The sequence below is a fragment of the Ranitomeya variabilis genome, chromosome 4 (assembly GCF_051348905.1).
Source record: "Ranitomeya variabilis isolate aRanVar5 chromosome 4, aRanVar5.hap1, whole genome shotgun sequence".
Classification (NCBI taxonomy): domain Eukaryota; kingdom Metazoa; phylum Chordata; class Amphibia; order Anura; family Dendrobatidae; genus Ranitomeya; species Ranitomeya variabilis.
Window position 1 is genome coordinate 633,703,789 of NC_135235.1, and position 22,144 is coordinate 633,725,932.

At 42.6% G+C, this 22,144-nt stretch overlaps 1 protein-coding gene and 1 long non-coding RNA gene across 6 annotated transcripts in view; one reads left to right on the forward strand and one right to left on the reverse strand.

Annotated features, from left to right (window-relative positions):
- Positions 1-22,144, reverse strand: part of LOC143767210 (uncharacterized) — a 249,585-nt gene that overhangs the window by 57,529 nt on the left and 169,912 nt on the right. For all 4 annotated transcript variants that reach the window (XM_077255355.1, XM_077255357.1, XM_077255354.1 and 1 more), the window contains 4 exons: positions 7,204-7,353; positions 6,895-7,074; positions 6,689-6,812; positions 6,512-6,609 (listed from right to left, as the gene is read on the reverse strand). In XM_077255355.1, coding sequence (XP_077111470.1) covers positions 6,512-6,609; positions 6,689-6,812; positions 6,895-7,074; positions 7,204-7,353 — 552 coding nt within the window. The remainder of the gene's footprint in view (positions 1-6,511; positions 6,610-6,688; positions 6,813-6,894; positions 7,075-7,203; positions 7,354-22,144) is intronic.
- On the forward strand, positions 14,794-18,934 carry LOC143767331 (uncharacterized). 2 transcript variants are annotated; one of them, XR_013213692.1, is made up of 4 exons: positions 14,794-15,657; positions 15,765-15,881; positions 16,474-16,961; positions 17,145-18,934. It is a non-coding gene; the product is annotated as an uncharacterized LOC143767331 (long non-coding RNA). The 2 variants fall into 2 exon arrangements; XR_013213691.1 differs by having other exon boundaries at positions 16,474-18,934.

Genomic DNA, 22,144 nt, shown 5'->3' on the forward strand with positions numbered 1-22,144 from the left:
CAGACATCTTCTGAGAGACAGGAAGATCAGAAATAAAATCCATGGAAATATGCGTCCAGGGCCTCTCAGGGATAGGCAAAGGCAAAAGCAACCCACTGGCACGAGAACAGCAGGGCTTAGCCCGGGCACAGATCCCACAGGACTGCACGAAGGAACGCACATCCCGTGACAAAGAAGGCCACCAAAATGACCTGGCAACCAAATCCCTGGTACCAAAGATCCCAGGATGACCAGCCAATAGAGAACAATGAATCTCAGAAATCACCTTACTAGTCCATCTATCAGGGACAAACAATTTCCCCACAGGACAGCGGTCGGGTCTATCAGCCTGAAACTCCTAAAGCACCCGCCGCAAATCAGGGGAGATGGCAGAAAGAATCACCCCCTCCTTGAGAATACCAGCCGGCTCAAGGACTCCCGGAGAATCAGGCAAAAAACTCCTAGACAGGGCATCCGCCTTCACATTCTTAGATCCCAGAAGATACAAGACCACAAAGTCGAAATGGGAGAAAAACAAAGACCACCAAGCCTGTCTAGGAGTCAACCGTTTGGCAGACTCAAGGTAAATCAAATTCTTGTGATCGGTCAAGACCACAACACGATGCTTAGCTCCCTCAAGCCAATGTCGCCACTCCTCAAATGCCCACTTCATAGCCAACAACTCCCGATTGCCGACATCATAATTACGCTCAGCAGGCGAAAACTTTCTAGAGAAGAAAGCACACGGTTTCAATACAGAGCCATCAGAACTTCTCTGAGACAGAACAGCCCCTGCTCCAATCTCAGAAGCATCAACCTCAACCTAAAAAAGGGAGAGAAACATCTGGCTGACGCAACACAGGGGCAGAAGTAAAACGACGCTTAAGCTCCTGAAAGGCCTCCACAGCCACAGAAGGCCAATTCACCACATTAGCACCTTTCTTGGTCAAATCGGTCAGAGGTTTAACCACAGTAGAAAAATTAGCAATGAAGCGGCGATAAAAATTAGCAAAGCCCAAAAATTTCTGAAGGCTCTTCACAGATGTTGGTTGAGTCCGATCATAAATAGCCTGGACCTTAACAGGGTCCATTTCAATAGCTGAAGGGGAAAAAATGAACCCCAGAAAAGAAACCTTCTGAACTCCAAAAAGGCACTTAGACCCTTTCACAAACAGTGCATTAGCACGAAGAATCTGAAATACCATCCTGACCTGCTTCACATGAGACTCCCAATCATCGGAGAAAACCAAAATATCATCCAAATATACAATCATGAATTTATCCAGATACTCCCGGAAAATATCATGCATAAAGGATTGAAACACAGATGGAGCATTAGAGAGCCCGAAAGGCATCACCAGATATTCAAAATGGCCTTCGGGCGTATTAAATGCTGTTTTCCATTCATCACCCTGTTTAATGCGGACAAGATTATACGCCCCTCGAAGGTCAATCTTGGTAAACCAGCTAGCCCCCTTAATCCGAGCAAACAAATCAGAGAGCAAAGGCAAAGGGTACTGGAATTTGACCGTGATCTTATTGAGAAGGCGATAATCTATACAGGGCCTCAAGGAGCCATCCTTCTTGGCAACAAAAAAGAACCCCGCTCCCAACGGTGAAGAAGACGGGCGAATATGCCCCTTCTCCAGGGACTCCTTTACATAACTCCGCATAGCGGCATGCTCTGGCACAGACAGGTTGAAAAGTCGGCCCTTAGGGAACTTACAGCCAGGAATCAAATTAATGGCGCATTTACAGTCCCTATGAGGAGGCAGGGGACTGGATTTGGGCTCCTCAAATATATCCTGGAAATCCGACAAAAACTCAGGAACTTCAGAAGAAGGGGACGATGAAATTGACATCAGAGGTATATCACTATGTATCCCCTGACAACCCCAACTAATCACAGACATTGATTTCCAATGCAGCACTGGATTATGTACCTGTAACCATGGAAACCACATCATGCAAATTATGCAACACCAAAAAGCGAATATTTTCCTGATGTGCCGGAGCCATGTTCATGGCTAACTGTGTCCAGTACTGAGGTTTATTCTTGGCCAATGGCGTAGCATCAATCCCCCTCAAGGGAATAGGACTCTGCAAAGGCTCCAAGGAAAAACCACAGTGCTTGGCAAATTCTAGGTCCATTAAGTTCAGGGCAGCGCCAGAATCCACAAATGCCATTACAGAAAAGGACGATAATGAACAAATCAGGGTAATAGACAAGAGAAATTTAGGCTGTACAGTACTGATGGTAACCGACCTAGCGACCTTCTCCGTGCGCTTCGGGCAGTCAGAGATAGCATGAGTAGCGTCACCACAGTAAAAACACAGCCCCTTCTGACGTCTGAACTCCTGTCGTTCTGCTCTCGTCAAAATCCTATCACATTGCATAGGCTCAGAACTCTGCCCAGAGGACACCGCCAAATGGTGCACCACCTTACGTTCACGTAGGCGCCGATCAATCTGAATGGCCAAAGACATTGATTCGTTCAAACCAGCAGGCGTGGGGAACCCCACCATAACATCTTTACGGGCTTCAGAAAGACCCTTTCTGAAAATAGCTGCCAGGGCATCCTCATTCCATTTTGTAAGCACAGACCACTTTCTAAATTTCTGACAATATATTTCTGCTGCTTCCTGCCCCTGACACAGGGCCAGCAAGATTTTTTCTGCCTGATCCACAGAATTAGGTTCATCATAAAGCAGTCCGAGTGCTTGAAAAAATGCATCTACATTAAGCAATGCAGGATTCCCTGGCTCAAGGGAGAATGCCCAGCCTTGCGGGTCTCCACGGAGCAGAGAAATAATAATCTTCACCTGCTGAACGGAGTCACCAGAGGAATGGGGTCTCAGAGCAAAAAACAATCTGCAATTATGTTTGAAGTTCAAAAATTTAGATCTATCCCCAGAAAACAAATCAGGAATAGAAATTCTAGGCTCAGAAACCGGAGTCTGGACAACATAATCTTGAATACTCTGTACCCTTGCAGCGAGATGATCAACACGCACAGACAGACCCTGAATCTCCATCTCAGTACCCAAATTCTGAACCATCCAAAGATCAAGGGGAAAAAAAAAAAAGGACAAAACAAGCAACAAGGAGGAAAAAAAAAACAAAAAACACTGACTCAGAACTTTCTTTTCCCTCTTTTGAGAAGCATTTAACACATTGTGGGCCAGCTGTACTGTTATGGTCTGGTGGTTATGAAGCAGTACTGAGATGACCTGGTGGGTAAGACCAATCATGGAAATGACCTAGTGGGTAAAACAAATAATATACAAGCTCTGAGGAGGTGGTAACTTTACTGACCGCAATCCCTACGCCTAACACAAACACTAGAAATAGCCGTGGAGCGTTCCTATCTCTGCCTAGACGCCTCGTCACAGCCTAAGAACTAACTACCCCTGAAGATGGAAACGGAAAACTATCTCGCCTCAGAGAAACCCCAAAGGAAAGATAGCCCCCCACAAATATTGACGGTGAGTGGAGAGGAAAATGACAAACTCAGAAATGAAACTAGATTTTAGCAAAGGAGGCCATAACTATCTAAATAGACAGAGATAGAAAAGGCTACTGTGCGGTCAGTATAAAAACTAAAAAATCCATGCAGAGTTTACAAAAAAATACCTCCACACCGACTCACGGTGTGGAGGGGCAAATCTGCTACCCCAGAGCTTCCAACTAGCCTGAATAATTCATAATGACAAGCTGGACAAAAGAGACATAACATAAACCTGAACAGAAGGTCAAAAGCAGGGATACATCCAAGAACTAGCAGACTTATCTTAAGCTGAAATGGACTGGCCAACAGAGCACTTCCAGGAGAGGACTGAATCCACAAGAGGAACATTGACAGCTGGCATTGACTACAGACTAGAGCTCAGTTAAATAACAAGACCAGGGAACCGATTAGTGAATGCAGCTGCTAAGTTCCACTCGAAACCACCAGAGGGAGCCCAAGAGCAGAACTCCCAAAAATACCATTCATGACCACAGGATGGAGCCCAAGAACGGAATTCACAACATAAAACATACACTGAATGGCCACATTACTAGAGACACCCATATAGTAACATGTAAGATCTTCTTTGCTCTTTAGATCCTCAGATATTAATCGCACCATAGATTGCATAAGGTGCTGAGATGTTCTGAACAAGCAATTCCACCTTGTCTCACAGATGCTTTATAGGGTTAAGATCTGCGGACTGTGAAGGCGGAAAACAAGGAAAACACACTGTCATATTCCTGTTGTAAAGGAATGGAAGATCCTGGCACCTCCTGAAGAGAATTGATGCATGACATAATATATCCTGCAGCATCACAAATATACCTTTCTTACAGGACATTGATGAATAGTATTGTAACTACAGTCATGGCCAAAAGTATTGACACCCCTGCAATTCTGTCAGATAATACTCAGTTTCTTCCTGAAAATGATTGCAAACACAAATTCTTTGGTATTATTATCTTCATTTAATTTGTCTTAAATGAAAAAACACAAAAAGAATTGTCCTAAAGCCAAATTGGATATAATTCCACACCAAACATAAAAAAGGGGGTGGGCAAAAGTATTGGCACTGTTCGAAAAATCATGTGATGCTTCTCTAATTTGTGTAAGTAACAGCACCTGTAACTTACCTGTGGCACCTAACAGGTGTTGGCAATAAGTAAATCACACTTGCAGCCAGTTGACATGGATTAAAGTTGACTCAACCTCTGTCCTGTGTCCTTGTGTGTACCACATTGAGCATGGAGAAAAGAAAGAAGACCAAAGAACTGTCTGAGGACTTGAGAAACCAAATTGTGAGGAAGCATGAGCAATCTCAAGGCTACAAGTCCATCTCCAAAGACCTGAATGTTCCTGTGTCTACCGTGCGCAGTGTCATCAAGAAGTTTAAAGCCCATGGCACTGTGGCTAACCTCCCTAGATGTGGACGGAAAAGAAAATTGACAAGAGATTTCAACGCAAGATTGTGCGCATGTTGGATAAAGAACCTCGACTAACATCCAAACAAGTTCAAGCTGCCCTGCAGTCCGAGGGTACAACAGTGTCAACCCGTACTATCCGTCGGCGTCTGAATGAAAAGGGACTGTATGGTAGGAGATCCAGGAAGACCCCACTTCTTACCCTGAGACATAAAAAAACCAGGCTGGAGTTTGCCAAAACTTACCTGAAAAAAGCCTAAAACATTTTGGAAGAATGTTCTCTGGTCAGATGAGACAAAAGTAGAGCTTTTTGGGCAAAGGCATCAACATAGAGTTTACAGGAGAAAAAAAGAGGCATTCAAACAAAAGAACACGGTCCCTACAGTCAAATATGGCGGAGGTTCCCTGATGTTTGGGGGATGTTTTGCTGTCTCTGGCACTGGACTGCTTGACCGTGTGCATGGCATTATGAAGTCTGAAGACTACCAACAAATTTTGCAGCATAATGTAGGGCCCAGTGTGAGAAAGCTGAGTCTCCCTCAGAGGTCATGGGTCTTCCAGCAGGACAATGACCCAAAACACACTTCAGAAAGCACTAGAAAATGGTTTGAGAGAAAGCACTGGAGACTTCTAAGGTGGCCAGCAATGATTCCAGACCTGAATCCCATAGAACACCTGTGGAGAGATCTAAAAATGGCAGTTTGGAGAAGGCACCCTTGAAATATCTGGGACCTGGAGCAGTTTGCCGAAGAAGAATGGTCTAAAATTCCAGCAGAGCATTGTAAGAAACTCATTGGTGGTTACCGGAAGCGGTTGGTTGCAGTTATTTTGGCTAAAAGTTGTGTAACCAAGTATTAAGCTGAGGGTGCCAATACTTTTGTCTGGCCCATTTTTGTGTGAAATGATCAATGTTTTGCTTTTTGCGACATTCTCTTTTGTGTTTTTTCATTTAAGACAAATTAAATGAAGATAATAATACCAAAGAATTTGTGATTGCAATCATTTTCAGGAAGAAACTGAGTATTATCTGACAGAATTGCAGTGGTGTCAATACTTTTGGCCATGACTGTAAATGGTTAATGCTATGGTTTATTGTAGTCACTTTTATGTGATAGTTATGAACTGTAAGCAACTGAGCAGGGGAGCGTTACAGAGGGTCAGTCCTGCAGCTGGACAGGAGAGAGTTACAGAGGGTCAGTCCTGCAGCTGGGCAGGGGAGAGTTACAGAGGGTCAGCTCTGGGGGTGGGGGGAGTCTTGGGAGATGTATCTAGGTGGTTCACTGTATACACAATAGACTGTAGTTGTAGTGCATGGTTCCTATATGGAGCTCTGTAGAGTGAGGTTGTACTATTTCTCATTGTTAGCACTTGGGGCATGATATTAGGTGTGCGGTCCAAGCGTAACAGTTGTGTAGAAATACATGTTGTCATGCTTGGGATGGGAGAGCCGCCGGCCAGTTAGTGTATTGTATATCCCCATCCGAGTTATACATCTGACTCTTCCCTTATACTCGTGGATACAGCAAGACTGAAAATAAGACCTTAACAGCCGTCCACAGCTCATAGGGAAGATCTCATGGAAACCTTCTCTCCATCTACCTGATGATCCTGAGGAACATTGAGATCTTCTTGTTTACAGTTCTGTGGAAGAAGAGGACGGGGACATCCCTCTGGTGTTTTCCTCTTACTGGATAGAACTGAAAGAAACACATACAAGGACTGAATTCATTCTTTACATACAGATAATTGTAGTCCGTCTGTATTTAGTCCAGTTACCTGGTGATGTGAGGAGCTGGAGAACCTCCATCATGACGTCCTTGTACAGATCTTTGTGTCCTTCTAAATACTCCCACTCCTCCATTGAGAAATAGACAGCGACATCCTGACACCTTATAGGAACCTGACACATACAATGATACCGTCATCCCACGATCCCTCCATAGCGTTACTGTATAATGTCCCAGCATTCCCAGCAGTGTCACCTCTCCAGTCAGCAGCTCAATCATCTTGTAGGTGAGTTCTAGGATCTTCTGGTCATTGATATCCTCATGTATCAGGGGGTGAGGTGGAGGCCCCGTGATTGGACTCAGGGGTCTTCCCCATCCTTCAGAGACAGGGGCCTGACAGTGCTCACTAGAGGTCTTCCTCACTACTGTGTAATCCTGGTTATGGAGAGACACATTAATAAATCTCACTACAGACATTTCCAGAGTCCTCACCTCTCCAGTTCTGCCCATCTGTTATTCCCATAGATAAGAATGATGTAATGTGATGTCATCAGAATCTCTCACCTCTCCAGTAAGCCGGAAGAGGATCTCTAGGGTGAGGTGTAATATCCTCTCCGCCATCTTGTCCCTGTCCCTATCCATTCTTGTAGGGTCACTCAGGAGAATTCTCTTATATAGAAGATCTCCACTGAGAGGATCCGATATTGTAGGGACCTGAATGGGGAGAAGATGGCGATGTAACATCATAAAAATCCCATGTAAGAAATCTCCAGAGCTGTTACCGGCGTCACATGATCACTACATCCAGTCATGGCCTCGTCCTGCCCCGGTATAACACACAGTCCCATTATAGGCACATACAGATATTTATCACAAAATATCTCCAACCGGCACCAAAAACTCAGAAATAATCTAAAAAGAAAACCTACATTAACTGACTCTTTGTTAAATAAATATTCCATGAAAAAAAAAACGATATAAAATTATAAAGTGCAGGGAACATCCACAGAGACCAAGACGGCAGAACTGGGGACGTCAGTAACAGATAATAATACAAGCTACAGAAGATTGTAATCCCAGTAAATGTGATTGTCCCAGAAAGGCCCACAATAAATCGATAAAAACGAGAAGGGGATGTGTGTCAGCGAAGAAATAATGATACTAATGACTAAAAAGTGATAAAAGCGACAGTATAGAAGTGCGCACGTAAAGCGGCCGATGTAACTGACCCTGCGGTCACATGTGCACAGGGTCAGAGAGATCAGGATCTACAGAAAAGAGCGCAGATATGGAGCAGATATCCCCTTTCCCAGCCCTGATTCTTCATCTCTGGTTCCAATCTGCTTTCTTGCCTCATTCCTCCTGCCTGGGCATCTTTCAATAAGTCTTTATCTTTCTTGCCTGTGCGCATGCGCTGATCTCCATCGGGCCAGCACATTCTCTACCGCGTCTATATCCGGGCATGATGTGGCTCTCATCTCACCCTTCCTGCCCTCGTCATTGACAAGGTCGGGTTTGCGGTCACGTGACCCATCCCACCTTCGATGATGTGGAGCAGGGTGTGTTCGCCTTCTGAAGCTGCCCAGTGACCGCTCCATTTTCGGCAATGATATATTGTGACAGAGCAGTTCTGATTGGCTCACAGAAGGTTATATAGTGCCGAAATGCGCTTTGGGGCTGACGGCATCCATTCATGAGGAACATTTGGATAAATATTAGTCCTTTACTTTTTCTATTCATATTTGCAGCCCTTATTCACAAACTCTAGCTTTACCTCAGTAGTGTATCTTGCATATTACTCATCAAACTCAATTTGACAGGTGGACCCGCCCCTATCAAAGTGTATGAAAGTGTGTAACCCCCTCCCCTCCCTGTCTGGCTGCTGTCCCTGTGTGTCTGGCTTTCCCTTTTGATATAGTTTGATATTGTTAATTTGCTGTTGTGGTTATTATCACAGTATTGTTTTTTATATTAGATTTTCATATGTAGCTGGCGTGAGATTATTCTGTAAGATGTATTTTAGAAGCAGTGTTTCAGCCACACAAACAGAGCGAGAGACACAGCTAATGGCCTGTCAATCAGCACAGCAAAACAGACTGCAGGATGTTATGTGAAAGTCAGGGCCAAGAACTATTTCTTACGTAAACACAAACAGAAGTGTCTGCTAATGGTCAGTCAATCAGCACAGCTTAGGTGTTTGTTTCTGTCTGCAATTTTGTTTCTGCCTGCAATTCCGATTGTTATGTGATGTGAAAGGCATTCACATAACAAGCAGGTGTGTGTTATGAGTTATGGAGGGTCCCACGGATGTTGTGAGTTCTGGGATCCCAGAAGTGTAGGAAAGACTGTCTGTACAAACACAGAGCAGTTTAAAATGTTTATTGTCAGAACTAAAACACAACAGAGCTAATTGGTAGCAGCCACTATGTATCAATGAGGCTATGTCTGCTCAGACATTTAGATCAATGAAGTTTGCAAAGACAAGTACATTTTTTATTAAATTGATAATTTCTGACAGAACAACGAGTTAAACATGAAAAAAAATTTTGACACAAAATCTGATACGATTCTATCATTATTCTGCATGGCAGAAGTGAAACGCTGTAAAAGTTTTTTGAATGGTAACCTGCGTGCTAAATGATGTAATACATATACGCAATAATGGCCGCATACACGGCTATACGTATCTTGGATTTGCGCGTTCTGATAACAATAAGATTCACAATTCTTGTTCAGGAATGTCACAAAATCGTGTGGGAAGATTATATTGTCCGGACGAAACCCATAACTATCAAAAAATATGCCCGTTTTATCATCGCAGAGCACGATTAATACCCAGTGGCGGCCAGCCTGACGCGCCGGGTCTGTATTCACGATATATGCCGCGGGTCTCTGAGTCACTCTTTCTTCCGGAAGCAAATCACACGGAAACACACCGGCGAATATATACGATTTGTATAATTATCGGCTTTCACCACCGCTGTAAGCTGCAGACTGACAATCGTTACTTAATTAAAATCGTACAAGATCTCTCTCCTATTATTAATTTCCAGAATGGTGTGGTTGACTGCAAAAACAATCATATTTATCGTGTGGGGTGTCGCTAGCGCAAAGCGGACTTCAGCACGTAGGTTGCCTGTTTTAATGAGCGAGAAATGGCCTCCAGGCTCTTGATCAGGCGATAAATCAAAAGCAAATAGAGTGAGCCTTTTGCTTACCAGATATATGGGCAAGCGCCATATGCTCTCTGATGGCTAAATCATCATTAAAATTCGGATTATAAGGTCTCGTGGGTATCTGCTGGCCGTCCAGATATAAGGCCGTCCAGATATAAGGCGGCGTGGTTGACGTGGTAGTGGTGGAATTGCAGGGGGCTTTTCCAGTAAGAACCGCCGAAGGCCTCATTATATACAAACCCCAATATGACAGTTTTTGGTATCTGGCCTAGGAAGAGGTTCTCGTGGTTCGTGATCCGTGTCTCTGCGGCGATGCTGTACACTTTCATGCATGTTCGGTCAATAGCGTACTTGGCGGTTGCGGATAGGAGGGCCTGGCTGTGACCGATTCGGACAGCCGGAGACACCTGCACTCTTTTCATATAGAGAGCCGCTTGCTAGATTTGCACCTTCAGCGGCTCGGCTTCTGCGGACATGAGGCAGAAAGCATCCTTATTTCTTGTTAACTTAACCTTAATGTCAAGACCATTCAATATTAACTTTGGTTGATTAAATATATCCCCAAAAATGGGCCCCAAGAGGTCGATGGGCTTTTAACGAGAAGCTGCATTGGCTCTTTTGATAAACCCTGCATTTGCGCCATCCAAGCTCCGGTCATTATGATGGCCCGCAGTGTCTTTATAGAACAAACCGGCTATAAATTGTGATGACAGCGTCTGCGAGCTGTAATTTAAAAGGGTCTCTATGTACGCTCTATAGCTGTAGAGATTGTACGATTGTGAGATAAGTCGATCTCCCAGAGTAATATCGACCTGGTTAAAAAGGGTGGCTAGAGGATAGTTTATGAGAGCCACACGGGCGCCATCGGTGATAGCCGTATTATCTTGCTTCACGATGTGACAGCTTATGTACAACAGCGGGTTGTTTAGATCATAATAATAATCGCCGCTCCCAGATATGAAAAATTCCAACGGACCATTGTCTGACAGAGCCGCAACCGGTTGTACTTCTACAAATAGAGATTTCTCTATACTTGTTTGTGTCGGGGGCACGTCAAAAATATCCAGTTCAGATTTTGCGCACTCTACAGAAGCGTCATGCAGGAAAGCCATGATAACTGGTTAGAAAATGTCATCCGCAGAGCGTCTTACTCGTTTCTGATGGGGGCGTCTCTTGGTGGTAGTTTTATTCATGAGCATCGGCGGTAAAGGCGGGCAAGCGCGCCTCTTTCTTTTTTGTGCTTTTTTAGCGACATAAATGATCCCAGATCCGTCTTGCTGTGGTTGTGTATTTATTCGTTTCATAAGGGCCGTTGAGGCGGTCGTGACGGCGTCCGTCGCGATGTTCCGGACTGCCGTCTTTATGTGTGGTTTTACTAATTCTAGGCCTTTTCTGAAAAGTGGCACAGCGCGGTGAAATAAGCCTTTAAATATCCCGGCCAGGCCCATACATTTAGTCGCTCCCGCGGAACCCCTCTAGCCCATGCCCCGACTGGGCAGTATAGTAGCGGGCATAAACAGCGGGATCTCCATACGCCCTTTGAGACACCATTTTATCGTGTCAATACGGTCGCGGTCTGAAATGTAATCGCACTATACACTTTCCGTATCTGAATTTAACCAGCATCACCTGGTCCGACATGACTGTAATGTTTATGGAGTCAAAGTATTGTTTGCACAGCGGTATGTAATCGGGGCACGAGTAGCGCACCGTGACAATATCATTATCATCACCGCTAACTTCTACGGTTCGTAACAGTTGAACGTAACTGTCCCCTACAAGTTGATGCTGAATTATATCACTGTATACAAAAAGCGAATAAAAAACAGCCTTTGAATCGGGGTAAAAGCGGTGATTCCACGGCATTAAAGCAACGGTGGAGTCATCGACGGTCTGTAGGCTGAAAATAAATTTTAGCTTAGTACCCAGAGCAAACTGTATAGGGGCCGGGTCGGGCAGGATCTCCTCTCGGCGTAGCTCATCATACCGTATTCTGTAGGCCGGCGTGGATAAATTCAGCGCTTCTATTCGGGCATTGACCGCGCCAACCAGCTTATGAATGTTCGAGTAAAACCCTGATTTTATGTGATAATGTTCTAACGGATCGTTGTGTTTAGCCGCGTAGAAGTTCCCTTCAAAAGCCTCAAACGTGTTCCACGTATAGGGGTACTGTATTTCCGTTAACGCCACTTCATAAGCATCTGAAAGTTGAACGGCCCTCGCTAACTTGGTATTGTAACTCGATATGGTGTTATCGGGGTAGATTTTAATTGAGGAATTGCTGGGCAATGTCACGAAAAACGAGCCCGCTTCCATGGCTATATATCTGTCAACTCCGAAGCCGGGATCCAACTATTGAATTTTTCGGGGTACCCCAGCCATTTGACAAAGCAGTGACTCACACCCCCGACACGTTTTTTTCTCAAAATCTTTTCTACTCTGTAGACACGATTCTCATCCATAGGTATTTTTTGCAGCTCTTCCTTATAAAATGACCCCTCTACAGGGTCGGCGGCTAAATCACTAATTTTATAAAGAGGTTTATGAAATTTATTGGAGACACCGGTAATTAAAAAAATCTCTTCGCTGTACATTTTTTCATACCCCTTACAGAACGTTCCCTTATAGCGGGATATTCTGACATGATCTCCAACCTTTAAAGACGGTTTAATCGGCTTATTAGTAATAGTAGAACTGTAAATATTGCACCAGATTTGCTAGGTGTAAAATATTGTTTTCCTAATATTTCATGATACGAATTAGACGCCATGGTTGAATAAAATGATTGTGTCTCGATAATCAACAGCCTGCTTCTTTCAGAAATTCAATTGTAATAAACACCTATAAATAGCGAATTTAATTACGTCTAAGCAATATTAATCATACACACCAAAAAGGGATGCTAGACTGCACTAATAATATAATGTCAACTTTATTAAAGAACAGGTAAAACCGAATACATAAAAAATGAGACACCACACAGAACAGACACAACTGGAAGGGATGGCTGGAAAATAAGTGGCTAACATAGAACAACTACCTCGCAATACGATATCAAAGCAGATAGTAATAGCACTCAACCAGTTCCAAAATATAACTACCGATATGGTGACTGAAAAAGTGCAACAGTGCAATCAATCAGACAATAAATTAATAAATATTCACAAATGTGAGGTAGTACCAAGTGGTATACTATATATTATATATTATAAGAAGTATGTAAAAAGCATCAGTCAGCATATCGGAAAGTATATCATACATCCATTAGTACATACCAGGAGGAACTTATTTACCTAATAGATGCCACCAGCCAGGGACCCGACCACACCCAACGCGCGTTTTGCTAGGAAAGCTTCGTCCAGGGGTCTGATTGATTGCACTGTTGCACTTTTTCAGTCACCATATCGGTAGTTATATTTTGGAACTGGTTGAGTGCTATTACTATCTGCTTTGATATCGTATTGGGAGGTAGTTGTTCTATGTTAGCCACTTATTTTCCAGCCATCCCTTCCAGTTGTGTCTGTTCTCTGTGGTGTCTCATTTTTTATGTATTTGGTTTTACCTGTTCTTTAATAAAGTTGACATTATATTATTAGTGCAGTCTAGCATCCCTTTTTGGTTAGAAATTCAATTGTATAAAATTTCATATTAAATGCTGTATTTATTCCAAATATTCCAGTCCTAGATAATATATTTCACTCCTAGATAAGTTATTTAGTTTTAACACAACAGCTGCAACTCATTAGTGTAATCCGATACTGCCTGGCTGAAATCACTGAAGAGGCAAACACTGCCGCGGTGGGTGTCATTTTCTCTTTAAATACAGGTCAGACTCCTACAGGTTTGACACACACAGAATCTTAAAGGCAGTTTTCTGCGAGTCTGAATAGCTGTTCTTTGAAAAAGTAAGTGTTTACTGATTTATTTGCTCCCTGATATTATCATTGTCTGTAACGTGTATATTTGTAACATAGTTATAAACTGAATCTTTGCAATGTCTAGTTAGTTATATTTATCTTTTTTATTATAATTCATATATAGTATATATTTGTGATAGTTATACACTGAATCTTTGATAATTCATATATAGTATATATTTGTGATAGTTATACACTGAGTCTTTGCTAATTGATATATAGTATATATTTGTTATATATATAGGGTTGAGCGACCTTGACTTTTTTAGGGTCGAGTCATGTTTCGCGAAACCCGACTTTTGGAAAAGTGGAGTCGGGCGAAATCGGCCGATTACTGCGCAAAGTCGAGGATCGGCCAGAACACGAAACCCTATGCACGTCAATGGGGATTTTTTTTTTTCTCTCTCTCTCTCTCCCCTCCGTCCCAGAACAGAAAATTTCATTTTGCACATTCCAAATAGCTACTGCGCACAAGCGATAAAATGGTGATAGGCGTGCACGCCCCTAACCCCTATGTCATCACTCTGCCCACGCTCCTTCATTGGCTGAAAAAATGGCGCTAAACGCGTCATACGAAACGCGACTTTGGCGCCAAGTTCGCGTACCGCATGGCCGACCCAACACAGGGATCGGGTCGGGTTTCATGAGACGCCGACTTTACCAAAAGTCGGCGACTTATGAAAATGAACGATCCATTTTGCTCAACCCTAGTTATATACCGTATTTTTCGGACTATAAGACGCACTTTTTTTCCTCCAAATTTGGGAGGAAAGTGTGGGTGCGTCTTATAGTCCGGATATAGCATGTGGGGAGGGGGCAGCAGTGAGTGGGATCGCACTGTTATCCCACTTCAGGATGTCCCCGCTGCCCGGAATCAGCTGCTGGGGAAAGCACATGGCCCCGCTAATTAAGTGCAGTGAATATTTATGAGCGGCTCCCCGCCCACCGTTCAGCTGAGCGGTGAGCCGGGAGCAGCAAATGAATACTGCACTTATGCAGGGACACGCATGGCTTCCTCAGCTGCTGACTCCTGCAGCAGCTAGGGAGATTTGTGTGTCCTGGGGAGGAGGAGGCAGTAGCAGCAGGGGCCAGAGAGAGGAGATCGCTGTGTACCTGCCTGCCATGCTTGGACGCCGAGTGCTGTGCATAAACAGGATCTGTGATGATGTCAGAAGTGGGCGGGCTGGAGCATCACATGGCAGCTCAGAGCCCTCCCTCTCCCTGACATCATCACAGGTCTTTCAGACTCCCCACTAGAATCTGCAGCTTCCTCATAACCTGTGCTGCGGAGAGGCAACAAGAGGGAGGGCTCTGTGTGTGCAGTCATGGGATGCTTTTACCTCACCACAGTGTGGCTGGCTGCCACAATTAAGAGGTTAGTCTTTACAAAACACAATAAAGCACTCTGCCACTCCTTTGGTGAACTATAACTCCCAGCATGTCATAGGATCTGCAGGACATGCTGGGAGTTATAGTTCTCCCATGGGATTTTAAAGCAGCACTCCAGTGTTATTTTGCAGTGCTGGAGTGGTGCTTTCACTATAAGCCCTGTGCCCCCATTCTTATACTCACCCTCCAGCATCTTCATATAGTACTTTACAGACACCACACTGGTCCCGCAGCTTCCAACATAATAACGTACTATTATATATAATAACACCACATATAATAGTATGTTATTTATGTTATTAAATATTTTACCACATTTTTTTCCTTCAAATATTTTTTTCCCCTATTTTCCACCTCTAAAACCTGGGTGCGCCTTATAGTCCGGTGCGTCCTATAGTCCGAAAAATACGGTAGTTAAAATCTGTATTTATCGTCGGTATAGATAAAGATAAAACTTTTCCCTTTTTTTTAATTTAAGATGGAATTCCAATATCCCTGCGATCAATACAGCCCCCTTCTTACAAGCACATAACTAGGTATTATACCGAATATAATGTACAGAGTATTGGCTCATTCTGATTAAGTCATTATATTATAAGTAATTTATATTAATTATAAATTCTTGCATTCTTTCTTATTTAAGAGGAGTGTATGTCTCCCGATTATCGCAATAATTTCATCACGCAGAATTATGAGCCCTTTGAACACGTAGCTGAGGAACCATTAGAAGATAATGAGTCTGCTCTTCACATTATCACAGGTAATTAGATTCTCCTTTTTGCATTTAGATAGGGAAAAAATGTCGTTGTAACACGGTACCGTTATATTTATCTTTCCTGTATTACATGTAAGAAGCCTATATATATATATTATCTATGTTAATTCAACACCACAGACAAACGCATTTTATACGACGCAACAACTAAATTTACGCCTACTGCATAAATATGTTTATACTAAGCAAAACATAGGTAATACGGAATAAGTCTTGCTATATTAATTTTACACCGCAAATATGGTTTATACAGTAAAACTATATTATACAGCGCAACTAAATTTGCGCCTACTGTATAAATATGTCTGTCATGCAAAACATATGTAATAAGTAAGCGGTGAATACGCTAGTTAGGATGAATTAACAGTTATTAACTATTGTATTACACAAATTATGTCACAATAAATATACGGTTAAATTATTAAAACAAATAATGCCGCTAGCCATCAATATAATACTAACTTATTAAAACAGATACACCATAAACAGTGGTTATACCGTGAAAACTATATTATACTATGTCAGCTGCTTTAATCCTTTGTATGTAAACACGAACTAAGTGCAATTTTTCATACAGATACTGACACGCAGCCATCGGTCTATATGCCTGAAAACTGGTGTGTTCCCCAACCATGTGAAAATCTGGATTCAGACGTCGAGATCATAGATGTCAAGAACACTGTAATTTCGCCGCTACCCGGCGCCCCTAAAAGACGCGGAAATTCGTTAAGCAGGTGTCTCAAGAATAGAAAAGGTAACCGTTCACTTGAAATACATACGATTCTCACTTTTGTGTAGAAAATCAGTTCTGTGTTAACTAATAGTCATATTTTATTTACATCTGCTAAACTAGTTGTCAGAAAAATTCATTTTGAAAAAAGAGAGGCAGTTTTGTGTAGAAAATCAATTCTGTGTTAACTAATAGTCATATTTTATTTACATCTGCTAATCGAGTTGCCAGAAAAATTCATTTTGAAAAAGAGAATATCCCCGTCTCAACGAGTTTGAACAATGCGATGTCCGTTAAACCAGGAGCTGCGGAGGTGCAATTCCCAGTTCATACTTGTAAGTATATATCTGGTCTGCTCTATACCGGATTTATGCAAATATTGTTACAATAATTTCATAAATAACTGTCACAGTTAACTTTTAAAATATTACGCAGGATCATGGATAACTACCGGTGTGCAGCTTTTCCAATTTTACACCAGTTTCGCGGGTAAATGACACTTGTATCTTTTCTTTTAGATACATCGGATCTTCATCCACGAGTTATGCAATGACGTAATTACGGGCCTGCACTGAATCACCCCCAAAGAGCTATTGCGGCTGTGAGAACGAGTCCTCTTTCGCCCATCTGTGTTGTGGATCGTGAGGAAAGCTACGCGTCACCCAAACACTCCGGGAATCCATGCCCCAAGATTCCACATCAAAAATATAAGAATGTTTCAAGAGAGAGATTTGCATCGCAGAACAATAGCCCCGGCATAACTCAGGAAGGCAATAGCACAATCAGCATCCCGCATGTTACTCCTGAAAACAGAGAAATTGCGCAGCTTGTCGCTGGTAAGAAGGGTAATAACCGTGGCAATAAACGGTTGTGTCAAACTGTACAATCTGCAGATACTGCTCTTGCAGGATCTTCTAGCGACCCCGGCATTGTATTACCTCTAAAGAAACGATCAGTATCGCGACGTCGTGTATGTAGGAAAAAATAGAGAGTTGGTGAACATTCATCTTATACAGGGCGACCTGTGTGGGATGATGAGCATGTCAAAATATTTCTTGCCATGTCTGCTCAGTACATCCATACCAAACTCGCACAGATCAAGCTAAAATCTTTCTGTGATACGTATGAAAGACTGATAAATGCCTTTCCAACACCTGACATTATCGCCGAGCTATATGATTTTAAACTAAATCATGCCTGTGTACATACACTACCTGTGAATTTAAATAAATCTAATTCCACCTGACTAAGCTTGGTTGGCTATGGTTTGAAAAAATCCAGAAGATCGCGAGCAGCTAGAAGGGGGCGAAAGACAGTTTACAGTGCTATAACTACACAATATCCCCAGAGGCTGTTACATGATTCAACTACAGTTTTACACACCCAAGACAGTCCTGGAGATGTCAACAGCAGTGCTGATCCAGATGCTCAGAGCAGTGACATCTTGAAACACATACTAAAAATGCGCATGATGCAGCCTCTGTAGGTAATGGTGTTTGTCAGGAACCCCTGACCGCTGCCACCAATTTGTCACGATTCACACCGTGACCGTCACCCCTACGTCACGAATTGGGGTGACTTTAGGCCAACAGATGGCTATCACATGTGCAGGGGGCTTATCTTAGTTATCCCTCCACTGCTACAATGTGATAAAAGAAACACAAACAAGTCTATTGACCTCTTAGTTTACAGCAGGGGCTTATTTTAGGTATCCCACTGCTCTACAATAAACCATGAACTGCAGGGATCTATGAATATCCTGCTTACAGTTCCACTTAAACCTTGCAGCTCTCTGGCGCCCCCTTACTATCAGGTCAGATTAGGTACTGCACCTAGGGTAATTAGTCGGCAGAAAGGCTGCCTGCTATGTACTGGCTATTGGGAACGCTACAGCGAGGCGATTTAACTACTCCCGCTCAGGCAGGAACAATAATTATCAATGTCGCCGTCACTACAACGCCTCCAACAGGCACAGTGCACACAGTAAGCTGCCACCAGCTTCGATTAAACGGGTCCGAAGCTAACCCAAAACAGTAGCGTAATTCCCTTCAGGGCAGGGTACGTTTTAGAACAGGGAGAACAAATCTAGTATATTAAATATTATACTCCATAAATTATTTTTAGGCAGTGTTTATAAAAAGTTATTTTACAAGGATGTTACAAAAGAGACAATTACAAATATGTACAAGGTAATTATATAAAAGAAAACTAGGATTACATGAGAATAACACTCACATGTGTTCAAAGCATTGCAGGCAACCAGGCTAGTGGAGTTTCCATCTATCCCAATGCATCAGTAGGTCTGGATAGACAGCAGACAGACAGCTCAGGAAAAAACTGAAAAACTGACTCCTGAAAGCCTGCCAGAAACTTATAAACTACAGCCTGTGACATCACAGAAAGTCTGAGTTAAGATCGCCCGCCTCTTTCTTCAGTTTAACTAAATGTACCCTAAATATATCTAATGTCCGTAATTCTGCTCCAGTACATGTCCCGATCATAACGCACTCAGCATTCATCTCGTATTAAAGTTGGCATTCTAACGAGATCAAATATGTCCTATTTGGGATGCATACTTACAGAGCAATCCCTACTTCTTTACCTGATGGAGTTAGAAGCTCATGTTTACAGTGAGCGGTAGATCCACCGAGGGACGTTAAGAATATGTATTTTCCGGTTCCTATCTTAATTGGTTTGCCTAATATCTTACAAAAACAGAACAAAGGACTTTCATGGATTCTGGAAGCTTCTCTTACCAGTTTCTGCTAGCACAAATTTCCCTTGCAGCTATGCCAGTCGTAAATACCTTTCGTCAATAAAACTCCCCCACATACATTGACAAGGCCAGCTCCTCTACAGAGACATTTAGAAACATAGGGAAGGGGGGTGTTTAGCCCACCGCATGGTAGCAAGAGAAACTAAACTTATATGATATTTCATACCATATCGTGACATTGTTTATGATAGTGAAATGTCCATAGATTGTTCAGACGTTTTACAGCATTTTTATCATCATCAAAGGGCTCTCCGCAATTTCAACGGCCATATACATACAGATCATTTTAGATTTGTAAATCTGGATCGTGTACGCTCATTTGTAGAGGCCGTAAATATTGTTCATGACGGGGTTAAGTCATTACTGGATAAAATCATCAGGGACATTGAGCCTGGTGACTTTGTACAGTTACGGCTTGAATGTGGGGATACTTTAGACCATAGTTTTGCTACAAAACAAACCCGGGAAGATTTTAATTCTGAATCTTTTTTAAATGCCGTTGCCCGCACACTTCAAAGTAACGTTGAATGTCTAGCATCCAATTCGCTAAAGCTAGTCGTCACCATCATTAAAAATAGCGGTGGTGTAAAAAATGCGCTTGAAATCTGTATCGGCCAGTCGGATCATTAAACAAAAGAGACCGTGACTGTATGATTTTAACACAACAAAAACACAAACTTTCTATTGCGTCTTTTATAACTGCGTATGTCATGCTAGAGCTCTATTCGCCGCTGGACCGGGTGCAGGAGAGGTGCCTTTATCACGACACAGATTCAGTTATTTTTGTACAGAGAGATGGTGAGTAGCAACTGCCTTTGGGCGATTACCTGGGGGAAGTGACCAGTGAAATGCCCGATGGTACACACATCACAGAATTTGTATCCGCGGGCCCCAAAACTTACGGGTACAAACTCAACACCGGTAAAACTGTCTTAAAAGTTAAGGGGATAACACTAAATGTCGGTAACTCTCAATCTATTAATTTCAACAGTCTAAAAGATCTAGTTCTGGACTACCCGCGCAATTCTGACAGATACACAGAAACGTATTGTCGTACAGCAGCCGTCCATTGTGAGAAATAAAAAGTACTGGGCGATTGAGACGAGGCCATTACGCAAAACACAAAAGTGCGTTTACACAAAGCGGCGACTAATTGACATTTTCACTACCTTACCTTTTGGGTATTAGTCGAGTATTGTGATGGATACACGCCTGCAACACCCATTCTCATGCATTCTAGCAGTGCCGTCTAATTCTGGAAAGAGCTATTTTGTAAAACAACTGCTGTATAATATTGAAACTAATTTTTCTGAGAAACCTGATAATATTGTTTGGTTTTATTCGTGTTGGCAGAAAATATATGATGAAATCTCTCTCTCTTTTCCCCACGCCAGATTTGTGGAGGGTCTGCCGAATACATTCGTAGATGACGAATTATTCCCGCCGGAGAAGGTGAATTTGGCTATTGTTGATGATCTCATGGAGAGTGCTAGTGAAAATTGTGAGATAGAAAAAGCCTTTACCAAGTATGTGCACCACAGAAATCTCAGCATTTTCTACCTGGTACAAAACATATTTTGTCAGGGTAAGAAAAGTCGCACGATAAATTTAAACACAAAGTACATGGTGCTTTTTAATAACTCCCGAGATAAATTACAAATTTCAACTCTAGCTCGTCAGATGTACCCCGGAAAAACACGTTTTTTCCTAGAAGCTTTTGAGGATGCCACGCAGGAGCCTTATGGGTATTTGCTTGTAGGTTTGAGAGCCAATACCCCTGAGGATCTTTGCTTTAGGACCGGATTGTTTCCACCAGCGTTGCCTGCTGTCTATATTCAAAAGAAAAACACTTCTAAAAAGTGAATTTTACCCAGGTATCAGACATTCTACGCTGTGTGCGTTGTGATGTAAAGATGTCTGAGAGACTCCGGCGTAACTGGGCTCTCTTAAAAACTCTGGTGAAAGCAACCCCCGCTGTCCGAAAGTCTATTTTGTGCAATGCAAGCAATGATTTAATTACAGCCATAGGCGAGATTGCTTTAAACATCTTAAAAGGCAGGATTCCGCTGAAAGAGCATCAAAAAGGCATATTAAAGAAGTGGCGTAAAGCTATAAGAACCCTGAGCGACAGATCTCAGCCCATAAATAAAAAGAAGCGGCTACTAAAGCAGGCCGGCGGGTTTATCGGCCCTCTTTTAGCTTTTGCAATCCCTATAATAACAAGTCTGCTCGCAGGAAGATAATGGAGCATACAGAGAAAATGTATCTAGTCCCCAAACAGGAGCTAGACAAACTAAGACCCGGTACTACAGATAACATATGCGACAGTGTTATTCGTCGCCTTGATGGTGAAATTAGCGACATTTTACAACGTCGCGACATTCCCGATGATGTGAAAATTAAAATGTACAGCTCTGTGCTACAGCGTTACTTGGTACATACGAGGCACAGCTCAAAAGAAGTAACGGCTTTAAATCTCATTAGCACTCCTGATCCTGATCAGCAACAATTGGCAAATACCGACTCTGATAAAAATCAAGAGGTCGCTGAAATTGTCAGCCATATAAACCAAAGATATAAAAAGAATGCTGAATTTTTACTAAACGGGTTACTGCAGAATAAAAATGTTACAGCATGGAATAATAAAGCTGAATTTATTTTCAAAGGATCCGTAATACCAGGGTCTAACTTACTGGATTTGGTACGTAGTCCAACGCAGAGTCATGCTCTGACCGGCAGAAA